Source organism: Opisthorchis viverrini (assembly GCF_000715545.1).
Source record: "Opisthorchis viverrini unplaced genomic scaffold opera_v5_133, whole genome shotgun sequence".
NCBI classification, from domain to species: Eukaryota; Metazoa; Platyhelminthes; class Trematoda; order Opisthorchiida; family Opisthorchiidae; genus Opisthorchis; species Opisthorchis viverrini.
This window is the reverse complement of record NW_008751791.1, coordinates 160,290-173,120: the sequence shown is the minus strand read 5'-3', so window position 1 is coordinate 173,120 and position 12,831 is coordinate 160,290. Positions and strand designations below refer to the sequence as shown.

Genomic DNA, 12,831 nt, shown 5'->3' with positions numbered 1-12,831 from the left:
TTGGATGCGTGTGTTTGTGTGTGTGAGAGAGAGAGAAGTTGGCCGCCGACCCAGTGGGTGGGATAGCTTATGCTCCAGGCAGTGCGTATACAGAACAGCAGTATTTCGGTGGTGGGTGGACCAGCAGCAAATTATGGAAAGCAACCGCCAGAGGGTTGATTAAAGGACAGTCGAGTAGGCGGTTCATCAACCGGACCGTGAGTGTGTCGTAACTTTTTCAGAAATAATACACATGAAGGGCCGAGTCATCAACATTATTGCTCTCCTACGTGGATCGATGCCGTTCAGCTACCCAAGGGAGATATTTAATTGTAGCCATCTCATCCGTCACAAAGGGCGAAACTGGTGAAATGGTGGAGCTGACGCTAAGATTCCACGCCAACAAGTCCCCTGGGATGTCAAAGCACTCCGTTAACGAAGTCGTGCAACCAAAAGAGTCTAGAACTATGCAGAAAAGTTACTATCAAAGAGTGAGGTCTAGCCAAGGACTAAACCATCAGTTTGGTGACCATTTGTCACGCAGAGCAAACCACAGATTTTTTTCAACAGAAACATCGCACTCTATAACTCTATAACAAAATTAAACTCTCAAGATATGTTCAACGTTCGATCTAGGGAGCAGTTTCGCCGATAGACTGCTAGTTTACGTTAAAATCAGTAAGACAAGAATAACCTATAATATGTAGCTGGTGAAATTTTTCAGAAATTTCAACCGGGTTATCATTCTGCAAGTGAGGCAAACATATGCTGAAAAGCGATACAGTAGTATACCATTTCCATCCTCGTTGTGGATAACCATGAGTGTGCACCTCACGAAACTCTAGGTACATTGCAACCCGCAAACCGACGATTTGTTATCTGGCCACGAGTGGCTGGCCAGTGATTCGACTGACTCACACCTAGACAGGATACTGTGCTGTTCATTCATCTACGCAAATTATATTGCGATTGCACGTTCTGATTTCTCCAGGGCATTTTTTCTGAAGGCAAAGTGACCAACTTCAACGATAATGTAGACATCATTACTTATGTCCACCAACCATAGTGAATAAGTCTACTGGTCAGTGATGACGCGAAAAGCAACTTCATGATGCACAAGCTGTTCTTCACAGATTGCATCATTGAATGGAATGCTCATCATCATGCTACTGATTTATACAGGGCTCTAGATTTTGAACCAAGCGTTCGTCCTTTGGCGTGGCGCAGTCTCTTGAGCTCCTTTTGAGGAAAGAAAAAATCCTACAGCAATTGTTCGGCTGGAAAAGAAAGTGGTTGTTTTCTGTTTACGCGCTGGATGAGATCCAAAGGGTGTACATTGACCGTGGTCCAGGAGCAACCAGAATTAACCATTTGCCAAAACTAATATTTCACTGAGCCCTGGAGAGTACTTTCATCCCAATACTTTTTAGGGCTCTTGTTTTGCTGATCTTCAGAGAGCACCAACTGCCGCCCAAAATACCACGTGCCAAAACCTGGACGGATCAATGTTGCACCGAAAGATTAGCAGTATGTGCAATGTCAACAATCAAAACCTTTAATAATCCACAGGGTCCTATCCCCTTCTTACGGGTGAAGCAACGCAGCTTCAATCTTATCGCAGTTAACGAGTGGTAGCTGGCCTCAGTCTGGGTGAAACCGATTGCCACACTGTCGAATCAGAATGCTCACGAAATTTACATGTGCTCAAATCTAGGTGATGGGTTTTCGGCAGGTATTTGGATCAGCTGTTTATAGAAGTCGTGTTTTGGTGGGGACCATTTCTAAAGCCCCTCTTCTGTCATCCGATGTACATTTTCGACCTACAGCCGAAGCTACAATCAGACAAGTTGCCACCACTGCAATATGCCTTTGTGTCGCACCACATCACACAATAACACCCTCTCAATTTAATTTGGCAATTTTTTCACTTTTTTTCAACTTGTGATATTTGTTTAAATCAATCTGACGTGACAGTGGTGTTGATAGCATAGTCGTAACAAAACCTGTTGTAGATGGAGTGGGCAGTTGTGAACTGGCTAATCATCACGGATTGCTTCACTGCCTGAAGACAGACTACCGTGGCACAAGTTGTCCGGCAGAATAACCGTCTTTCGGAAACGAGGAATGTTATGGTGTGGTCCATTACCTCATCTACGCAAACCGGTGTCATAATCGTATGATAGGGACAGAAGCATCATTTACTTCTTTTCAACTGAGTCCTGTAAAATATGCACGAAATGTTTGTTCGGCAGTTGGGAAACAGTTGAGATAAACGGTTTGCGTGTACATAAAATCAGCTAAGATTGTGGGCACTTGTTACGGATGAGTTACATGATCTGTTTTACTTGAAAAAGCACACTTGCCGCGAAGTTGGTTGGGTTTTGTTCGGAGGTGGGTTTTTCCCATCTACCTCAAAGGATGAAACTGGCTGATCGAAAACCATGTCTTGCATGGAGATGGCGATTACATGGGAGTCTTACAAGAGAGATAACTGCATTTTCCAGCTCACCGTCGATTTGGATGGATAAGTTGAGCCTAACAGTACCTACCATTAACTACGCACAATCTCAGCAAGCGTCAGCGAACTACCCAACCGCACCACATTTCCGTAGGCGTCCGCATGCAAAATAGCGCTGTGTTTCTGGTGACGTGCTGAAAATGTGGATCAGAACTCCAAACGGAGAGTGGTATCCGGGGTGAAAAACCTAAAAGCCCGTTAAAAAGCTTGAGCTAGAACCGAGATCATTTGAGGCTTTATCAAAAAAGTTTGTTCCTGAAAGCACCTAATGCAATACAATACTGGTATATTGAACAAACTATTGGACCACCAACCATTGGTGCGGAAGACTATTCTAATTAATCTTCTCCCACACCATCACGTTGTTACCTTTGAAAAATGTTTCCTCTGAGGGAGCGCCATGGAGGAATTTCCCAATATTATACCAAAGGCTACTGGTAATATCGTCTTCTAGAGTGTTTGGACAAATTTCCGCTCAAAATGAACTCCAAGTCTTCTAAATTCCACGAATCTGTTGTAACCGATTCCGGTTGTACACTCAATTTAGCTGCAAAAATTAAAAAGCCTCAATTTCGTTTGTTTTGTCATCAACAGGTACCTACAACAATGGACGCATTCATGTGTTACGGAGCCGTGGTCCCTAACGGTTATGGGGCGGCCTACAATCCACATCCCAACTACATAGTTACCGTCATTTCTTGCTGGCGCACCAACCCGGAAAATAGCGCGGCCAAATTTGCCGAGATGCTCACAGCTGCTTTCACAGAGATGCGTGATCTCGTTCTGTCCAACCCCCAGTTGGCCAAAGAGATGTCGAAGGAGCCGGTGGAGTGGAGCATAGCACGATCACTTGGAGCCGACATGACCTCATCATCCGCAGTTTGATAGCATCAACATCTCTTCCCACCGTACTCCATCCCATTCTAAAACCACTTCACATATTGACTCATTCAGATTACCAAATAGCTCTTCCGGAAAAACGCATCATCACTCTTTACTCATTTGTCGGACAAAAACATTTCTTATTCTCTTAGATACGACCAAAAAGCGTCGAATGCAAGTTCCATAAGCTAGCAGATATCCAGATTATTTGCGTATATACATGCTCATTTTCACACAAATCCATACATGTGGATACATGTGAACAAAATACGACATTAATTGGCTCAAGAGTGGTTAACTTTGATCGAAAAACTCCCTCAACAAGCCGATTCGGTTGTGAACTGTACAAAACAACAATCGTTTTATCAATTAGTATGATTATTGTTTTGAACACATATTTACCTACCAGTATCAAGCACACACACATAATAAAGGCTAAACGGCTTCAAGAAGTCGCCTATTACTTATTCAACTTGTATAAACGTAGTCGTTTTATTTATTTACTGTTCCGCAGAAACAAACTATTTATTTCTCACCCATATGAGCAAACAAGCAGATCTACACATCCTTTGGATTCCACATTCTTCTTATTGTCACCTTAGTGATCAAGTCACTCAATATAAAGAATAACGGCCTACTTCCTTTTTTCACCTAGTTCTATGTGAAACCCATAGGCAAGGAATGACCTCATCCAATGATCTTGGAGACGATTTCCAACCTCCAGCTTCGAAATCAGTGGTTGTATGAGCCTCGAAATGATAGACACAGACAACAGACTTTGGCAAAAGACTTTGACGGTTCTCTTAGGAAGATGAAACGCGCATCACACACAGGCACACAAAATAAACATTCACACACTATCCCCCAGGTTTTTTTCTGGTAGTCCAAGTCCTTCTGATGAAAATACATCTTTGGGGATGGTTCACGTGTCGGTTGTCCACGAAAACCCTGAGTGTAAACAACGACGTTTGAGGTTGTCAGAAGTTTTTGCCGTTACTTCATTTGAATGTGTGGTCGTTCATTCACAGCACGAATCCCCTTGGGACTGTAGGGAAATGTGGTATCGAGCATATTTGCTCATATGAATCATTCAAATAGCTGGATTTTTACGCTTTTGTCTCATGCTCCGAATAATCGAGAAAAACAGGGCGGTCCACTTTGACCGGGAATCCTTCACACTTATTCCCGTGCGATACGGCAGGAATACCCAAATGGTTTGGAAAGGCAGCCCATCAATACTATGCTTTTAGAAACACTACATCATGGCCCTCTGTTGGTTCAATATTTTTCTATCAGCAAGTTGGTGGCTGACCAAAATAGTACATGGTGCTCCAAACTTGAGGTCCCCAGATTAGGGGTTGCCACGTTCTGTGATGGATGAATATATCTGACCTTCCCACGAGGAACACAGCTTATCGAATAAAAAACGTCACCAAGATCAAAATAAAACTGATGAAAACTCGAGGGTCATGTTTACTCGATTAGCCCTTAAAAGTGGGAAACTGGTAGTGGAGTGTCGAACATTTTTCATCGGCCTCATAAATATTATGCAAATAGCTCCAAATCAACTCATTTCCTTGGTGCATTTGAAGGAAGCACAAAACATTGCAGCTTTGTGTGATAGTTTGGACATATTTTACTGCCAGTCATCAGGCATACACTGCAGTAGATATAATAAAATGGAAGATAGCTGGGTTTGATGTGAAATGGGCTGTCGTTCGATGAATAAGTCACTATACTACCATGCAAAGGACAACAAGTGCTTCCTTCCAAACCATTCGTGAGTCTCTTTCGGAAGCAACTCAATATAAACGTTTGTCTGTTGCTAACGACGTCTCAAATACATTTTGTTTCAATTCTCTAACAAATGACTCGCGATAGGAGGAGATGGTTGCGGTTGTGTGGTAGGTTGTCCGACTCCCGCAGGGATGTTTCCCGTGATCTTTATTCAGTCAGGCCACACTACAAAGTTATTGATATCGTCATCTTTGGATTGTAGGCACGGAGAAACACTGGATGCGCTTGGTTAACCGTAGCACCTTGTAAGACCAGTTGAGTCCAACGTTTCATCGAGGGACCGCAATGCAAAGGCGACAATACCGCTCGAGCAATTCCCTCTTGCTTGCTCACACATATTCCCCACTGTGGTTTCCTTGTATTTGACTGACGACTAACCCTAAAATTAACATACTTGAGTGGAATCAACCGTTTTAAAGACGCGTAAAAACTTCACTGGATAGGTCCTAAGACCCAACAAGATGCAGGATGTACTCAAACAATTCCTACTATGCTACATTTCGCAACACCAAAAACCCTGTGGATAACTGACCTTGGTGCAATATGGAGCGGAGAGAATGTCCCTGTAGGACGGGAGATATTGACGGTTATTCCTGTCCTCAAAAAGGGTATGCAGATACTGTGTGAAAATCACCGTGGCATCAACCTGGTAGCTGTAGCATCGAAGTTGCCCTCTGGTCTGATCCTTTAAAAGCGAACTGAGCACAAGGACAGACCCATGAAAACCAAGTTGGGTTTCTTACTGAAAGAGGATTCATCGACCACATTTTAACCCCCCGACAGATTCTGAAAGAGCTCATGCGTCACTCGCCCACAGACATTGAGTACGCAGTCGACATAGCTCTTCTAAGATCCTGTGCCGCCGTAATGCAAATAATATTGAATAACCTACATAACTCTGCCTCACAGTTTGGCATGCGCTCCACGCCTGCAAATTGTAAAGTGCTACTGGAAAACTGAGTGGGCTCGAACCCTAACCATATAATTGCGGACGAGCCGCTTGGAGTAGTAGACAAGTTTAGCTACCTGGGCAGCTTTAACGGTCCTCGTGGTCTCGCGAAAGATGACATTCCAATCCAGATTGGGAAGGCCGGAGCACTTTTCGTAAGCCTGCATCACCAGTAATATAGACGTGACGTCAGCTTATCCGTCAAGGGTCGAGTGTACAACGGTGCGTTGCGCTCCATATTATTATATCGGTTCGAAACCTGACTCCAGCTTTGCCCGGATCTGATGTGAATGCCGGACCAGCAATGCTGAAGTAATTCGAATGGGTTTTGGAAGAAATAGTTCGCCCATGATAAATGCACTGATCACACTCCATACGTTGCGCTGGTTTCGCAACGTGCTCCGTATGCCAGTCAACCGAATTCCCCGAAGGATTCTTTTCTTACAAGCGCGCGAAGGGTGGAAGCAAAACACAAGTCAAACAATGGCTTGGTAACGAAGTATGAGAGCCATTACCTACAAAGTCAGTTGCGCTGGTCATTGCCGTCTTCCTGGACGGGGACCCCGAGACGAAACACATAAATGGTTGGAGACGCAGTCAGACATGGCCCACTCGCGCCCCCAATGGCGCTGGTGCATCTAAGCTATTGCCTTCAATGCATAGCTATTTTCCCAACCTGCCCACTTAAAAGTGCACTTACAACCCTATATTTACCCATTAGTTGTATCAGCTGTCGCCCCTAATGCGCAGCTATCTATCCCCACCTTCCAAATCATCGGTGAACGAAACCGTGGCAGCTATAACCGCTATACAGCAATTACGCGGTTCTTACAGCTGATGATGATGACTGAAAGTAAGAAAGGTTTATGTTGCGCAAAAGGTGGATCTTCTGAATCGCCTCCTAAGTAAAGGTTTCCTGCAAAGGAATGTGACGCTCATAATTTTAAAATATTAAGAACCGTCATGCCGATATCAGTTTTCATTTAACTCGAGGGTGATAACAAAGTGGTGGACCAGTCCGCAACCCAAAAAGCTTGGAGACCCCCGCTCAAGACAGGACGCGGATGGGTTTCACGTACAACTCGAGCTTAATATTCAATGTACATTGGGTGAATCGAGAGTACTGTGGAAAACAAAACGGTAACTAGTCGTTCAAAAACTCTTATTAAATTTTCTCCGTAGTTCTGTAAACGCTATAATGCTGAGTTATTCAGTCCTCAGGAAATTCTTATCCATCCCAACAGATCAGGTTCCCATGCAAATCACAAACCCGGGAGCCAGCTGATTTACTTTTATGAAGAAGGGCACGGTGATACTAAAGTGTATTTTCTGTAGGTTACTAATTGCAAATCAGAGGAAAAAACAAGATGAGACTCGTCACTTTCTGATGATTTCCAGGACTCGTTTCCGGTAGCTGATTTCTCCCTGTTCGATTTGGCGCAAAACTGTGTTCTGCGTGAAGGAAAAGGAAGGTTGAATAAAAATACGTACGAAAGAGAATATAATGAGTCGTGAAATGTGCGCTTAGGGTCTAACGGAAAACCGTGTATCTCAACAGCGACTCGTAAGTCAGTAGATGGGTGGGACTGCGTCCTCCAATCCAGTAGCCGTGAAATATTACCGAGTTTACGACAACTAGGGACATTTTAAACCGGTCAAAAATAGTCACTATATGAACGGTAGTTGAGTACCTAGAGATCAAAGTCGTGCAACTGATTTATACTCAAGTTTTGAAAGTGAGTTGGGTGGTAAAAAAAACAATGCAACCGGCTCCTTAGGTACCTAATAGCAAGCTACTTGTTCTAAAACTGCACCCAGGATAGACAGAAAACAGATCACTGTCACTGAAGTTGGCTTCGCCACGTATGAATTCGGTCATTCCAAAAACCGTCAAAGAGAACAAACATTCCGCGTGACATTCGGCCAAAACTCCTCCTGAGTTCGAAGAGGTTGTGTGACGGTTTTCAAAGTGTTACAGAACTTCGGAGGCTGGAGGAGTGGTTCCCAGAAGGGTTCCAGCACGTAAAAAGGCACTAAAGGGTGGTGACGTCTATGGCAACCAGTGTGCCACAGTAGTAGCTGATCACAGTACCATCAAATCTTCAGAAGCTCATATCACAAGAAACTGAACAAGTCCAGGTCATCGCCATTAATGTTCTGTGTACTGTAATGAATTAAGTAGACAGCCATTCTGACTTTTTTAATCCATTATCATTGATGCCGCGACCAGTGGTTGAAGGGAGGGGACGTAGGGGAAAAGAGGTTGAATACCCTCGTTAGTTAGTGACACAACTATAATAATACGAACGATCCACAAAGTACTCTCGAATAACCGAGGAATGAAAAAACCGCTTGGAAAGATACGACTGAGTTGCAGCATACCTCAGAATGATCTGATATCGAACGATGTGTATCAAGGTATCAACACAAGGTAGCGCCACGATTTTCGGTTGATGTCTTGCACTATCGGACTACTGCGCGCGCTAAAAGTAGTGAGAAAATTACCGGCCGAACTGAAGGATCAGAATAGGACGAACGAGAGTTCTAGTGTGATTGCACGGATCGCCAATTAAATTCTGCGCTTGGCTTGACCGACCTTTGGAATACATAATATTATGGACATAGCGCGTGAGGAATCTGGCCGTGAGCAGTGAGATGTGAAATGTCCTGGAGCAAAAGAATTCCCTACTAAAATATCCAGGCTCCATTTTCAAATTAGGCAGTAAACTTATCCTGTATTCCAATAAACAGGATGAGCTGGTCACTGGTCACTTACACAACCAAGGCGCGGTCGCAGAGTTTCTATACGCCTTTATTGGGGGGGTCATTGATGGGCTGTTTCTCAGGCCAAAACCTAAGCTAGTACTAAAGCGGATGTTGCGGACCCTAAACCAGGTCGTCCACATACTCAGAGACCCTTATCTTCCATTCTGAAGGCGTATGTGTTCCACCTCTAGGAATCTTACCCGCGTTAAATGACCAAATTATTCTAAATGGGCGGTAGTATCATTGTGGCAACTGGTTCAGTCACTTGGGGTTCAAAGTTAAATAGATGGCTAACGCACTGGATACATAGTATTTCGAAAGCCTTGTCGTATTTGAAATGAACCCGGAGCTTATGAGTGTCGTGCATAGCCATACTGCGAATAAAATGAGCTTTCAAGTGAAGTCCGTTAGAGGGAGTAACACAGTCGGTTGTTGGCCTGCTACTGTTCTGGGCAGGTTGCAGAGATATCAGCATTAAAGAAGGCAATAAGGTATGTATTTTATTCGGTCGTCGTTCGGACTGATTGTGAACTCTTGACAGTACTTCTAATAGGGGTTATGGGTGAATCTTCCTCCTATGCATTCGGCCATGTGTAGATGCCTAGCTTTTTCTAAAAGTGAAGATTTACGTTGTGTGAAGGAAAGGTCTTCCGTAGGAAGTTCCCGATTGGCGGAAATTCAATGACTGCAATAAGGGGTGCGTAGAAAGGGCCGCCATGATATGGGATAATGATTAGTACAATTATCTCACCCGATTAGTGTTGAGTAGAAGGTAAATTGCAGCACCAACTCCACATACACCTAACAGCATGAGTCCCATCCGCGGTGAGGGTTGAATATATTCAGCGTGGGTCACGCGCGCCGAGTACCATCGTTGAAGCGCCGGATCGTGCTATAAAATTGTAAAGGCATTGATAAGATGCTCACAGCCTTCACACACTCTGAACAGCTTGGGAGCAACATAGTGATTATCCAAAGGAAGGTCGAAGGACAGTCAACTAAAATTCCGAGGCAAGTACACTTATTTCACACAGAGAAACGTTGAACGGCAAGAAAACGTATGTTTCCGGTTTTGTTGCCAAAGTAAAAACCGGATGTCCCACTTCATTACAGTTCCCGCACGACAAAATATCCATTAGACTTGGAAAAGTTATATACAAAGTTGATATCGGGTCACGTGACGTGAACGGGAGAAAGTGGCACTGCATCCAGTCCAAGGGCTTATTAGTCACATTGTTGACCAGTCATTCTTAGCAGGCAGGAGATTAAGGGTTCAAATTTGCATACATTCGTGAGATGCGAACGGACGACTACTGCGAGTAAAAACGAAACAATTGTAGTGTTGTTGGCTCTTTCAAAACAGATCGATTTCACTTGCGTGAATAAAATTTCATTTGAAACTTCAAAATATTGTTACTGACACCAAACTATGTGACCTGCTAGGGATGAAGAAACCTCAGAAGTAGCAATAAGTTTTCGTTTGGAAGTCATCACCCCAGGAGCCAGTGAGTGGGGGAGTACCTTCAGGGGATTGAGTCGCAAGAGAATAGTGGCACTAAAATCATACTGAGTGTTGGTTAAACATACTCCTAAGAAGTCTTTCATTGCCGAATACCATGGTCTTCAACCAATAATAGGTTTCGAGGTTGAAATTCCCTGGAGATTAGTGGGATTCCAAAACTTCGATAACAGTTGTGCAGTGCACCTCGGCTCTTGCAAGGTAAAACCTCAGTCGAAATGTAACAATCGGGTGACGACGACATCTGTGGCCGATGTCTGAAAAACAACCGAAGATGAAGTTCATCGAAAAGTACACCATGGATTGAAAGATAAATTACCACTTTTTGAATCAAAGTGACGAATTCACCTCCCCAAATTAGATTCTCACAAGGACTTAATTCGTTCCACTGCTGACTGATTTCAGTTCCACTTTTGAGACACTCATCTATTTGAATAAAAGATTATTCGGCTCATCCATCCTGTGGATAGGCCATGACGAGGAGGAAATACCACTCAGTTTATACCGCTAGTCAGCAAAAATGGCAACTTTCTTCAGTGAATCCAAGGTGGGGAGGGCTCTCCCAAATTGATGCCACCGGCCCGAACAGTTTGGACATCCGTCATGAAAGCATCCAAACCTGTCGTGGTGTCAAGGATTGCCTATATCCGTGTACAAAAGGACTGAAGGAATTAATGGGACACTGGTAGACACAAACCAGGCTCTGATTAATAAAGCCTCTTTATCTTACGGATTGGGGATCGAAGCATGAGTGACAAATTAGTCCACAAACACTGGGCTACGGCGGTAGTCACGGTCCTCGCTGTCGAACTTTTCAGTTTCAGCTGAGGATTCCGATCGAACACGTCTGGGTTTGAGCACAATGGCAGTAACCTGGAGTTCGAGATAGCTCAGTGGTTGAGGCACGAAGCCATCGACCAGAAAGTCCATGGTTCGAACTCACCCTAAGCATCTCGGATTTCTTGCCTAGGCTTTGGGAATCTAGCAGCATCTCAACTGTTCTTCAGGCTGCATGACAGCTAGGCACCGAAAGATTACTTATGATAAATTGTTATTTATTATTGATATTAATACTTCCGTTACTATTGTGTCGTCGTTATTTGTTTACTTATTACTAGTATTGGTGTACACAAATGAGCTGCTTAAACAGAATAACTTCGTGCTACAATGGCTGTCGTGCGGTGTTATCATCAAGGCAACCATGCTGAGAAATCGCACTTCGTCTTCACGTGCATGGCCACTGGGTTAAAGGTCAAACTTTCCACTAGAAAATAAACAAGTCTAAACACACTTGTGCAGTAGAATAGACCTTGCACTGCAATAAGCTGGAAAAAAAACAGGAGAAACCGACATACTAACATGGGAAGTAAGATCACCGCTAAGTATTGGATTGACACTAAAGTACACATTGCAAAAAACTCACGGGTGTGCCAACAGGAGGCTTGAAAGGGTTGGTGTAAATCTTTCGGTATTCGGCTTTCATCGCGTCTCTGTATTTGGCTCTCTCTTTAATGGCCAGTTGCTCCTCGGGACTTTCATGAAAGGTTTTCCAAGGATCAAAGGGAACTGATGACGACATGTGGTTGGAAGTAAGATCGCAAAACGGAGGTTTGACTAGTGGACACCTTCCAGAAGAAGGATTAAGGCTGGAATGAAAACGAAAACAAGTCTTTTGTGAGTTGGTATCGAAGGACAGAATTATAATTAACATGAGCAAGAGTTTTTGCACATCTTTAGAGGAGATGTGATAAGGTCACAGGCACGTGCAGGGGTTACTGCAAAATCAGCAAACGAGGCTACATAATACTATTCTGGTATAAATGACACGACCGAGTGAAGGTCACAAAGTGACGCAGGACCCGAACAAATACTGGTTTTGGAACCCTCCCATGAGGGTGCATCATGACTCATTTCTGTACTACAGCTTAAAAAATGAATATCGGCAGTAGCCAAACGAATACACAAACGTCGCAGTTCGATGTTGCGACGAGTAACAGAACCTTAAGACAAACAAATAACGTCGCAGTTCGATGTTGCGACGAGTAACAGAACCTTAAGACAAAGCAGATACACGGTCGGAATAGAGGGTCCAACGACACGACGACACGAAGCACGGACACAACGGTGGTTGTAGCATGGGTGGGAATGCTGCTCATAACTGAACGGATTTGTTGGCAGTCGGTTTTCCTTTTATAGAAAGGATATGCGAAAAAGCAGCATGATCAACAGAGTAGAAAGATAGAAATAGGGGTCGATCTCCCCTGTGGATGGCGGTTCTCTCGAAGTTATTGGAAAGAAGGGATATGGTCAGTGCATCCACCAACCGAGAAAAATTGAGATTTTAACATTTCTTGTCCGAGTGACGATGGACGTGCGTAGGATTATAACTGTAAGTAGCTAAGAGGCGGATACCCATGGGTG

At 43.8% G+C, this 12,831-nt stretch overlaps 2 protein-coding genes across 2 annotated transcripts in view; one reads left to right on the top strand and one right to left on the bottom strand.

Annotated features, from left to right (window-relative positions):
* The window catches only part of T265_06479 (hypothetical protein), a gene marked incomplete at both ends in the record, with an annotated part of 35,472 nt that extends 31,794 nt beyond the window's left edge, over nt 1-3,678 (top strand). The window contains one exon of the mRNA XM_009171753.1: nt 3,092-3,678. Within this exon, the coding sequence (XP_009170017.1) occupies nt 3,092-3,382 (291 nt within the window). The remainder of the gene's footprint in view (nt 1-3,091) is intronic.
* A 3,752-nt stretch (nt 3,679-7,430) lies between these two features.
* Nucleotides 7,431-12,083, bottom strand: T265_14043 (hypothetical protein; the record flags this gene model as incomplete). Its single annotated transcript, XM_009171791.1, has 3 exons — nt 7,431-7,577; nt 9,643-9,783; nt 11,834-12,083. Coding segments are annotated over 3 exons (465 nt in total), but the record flags the coding sequence as incomplete, so codon positions are not given.
* Nucleotides 12,084-12,831: the final 748 nt, after the last annotated feature.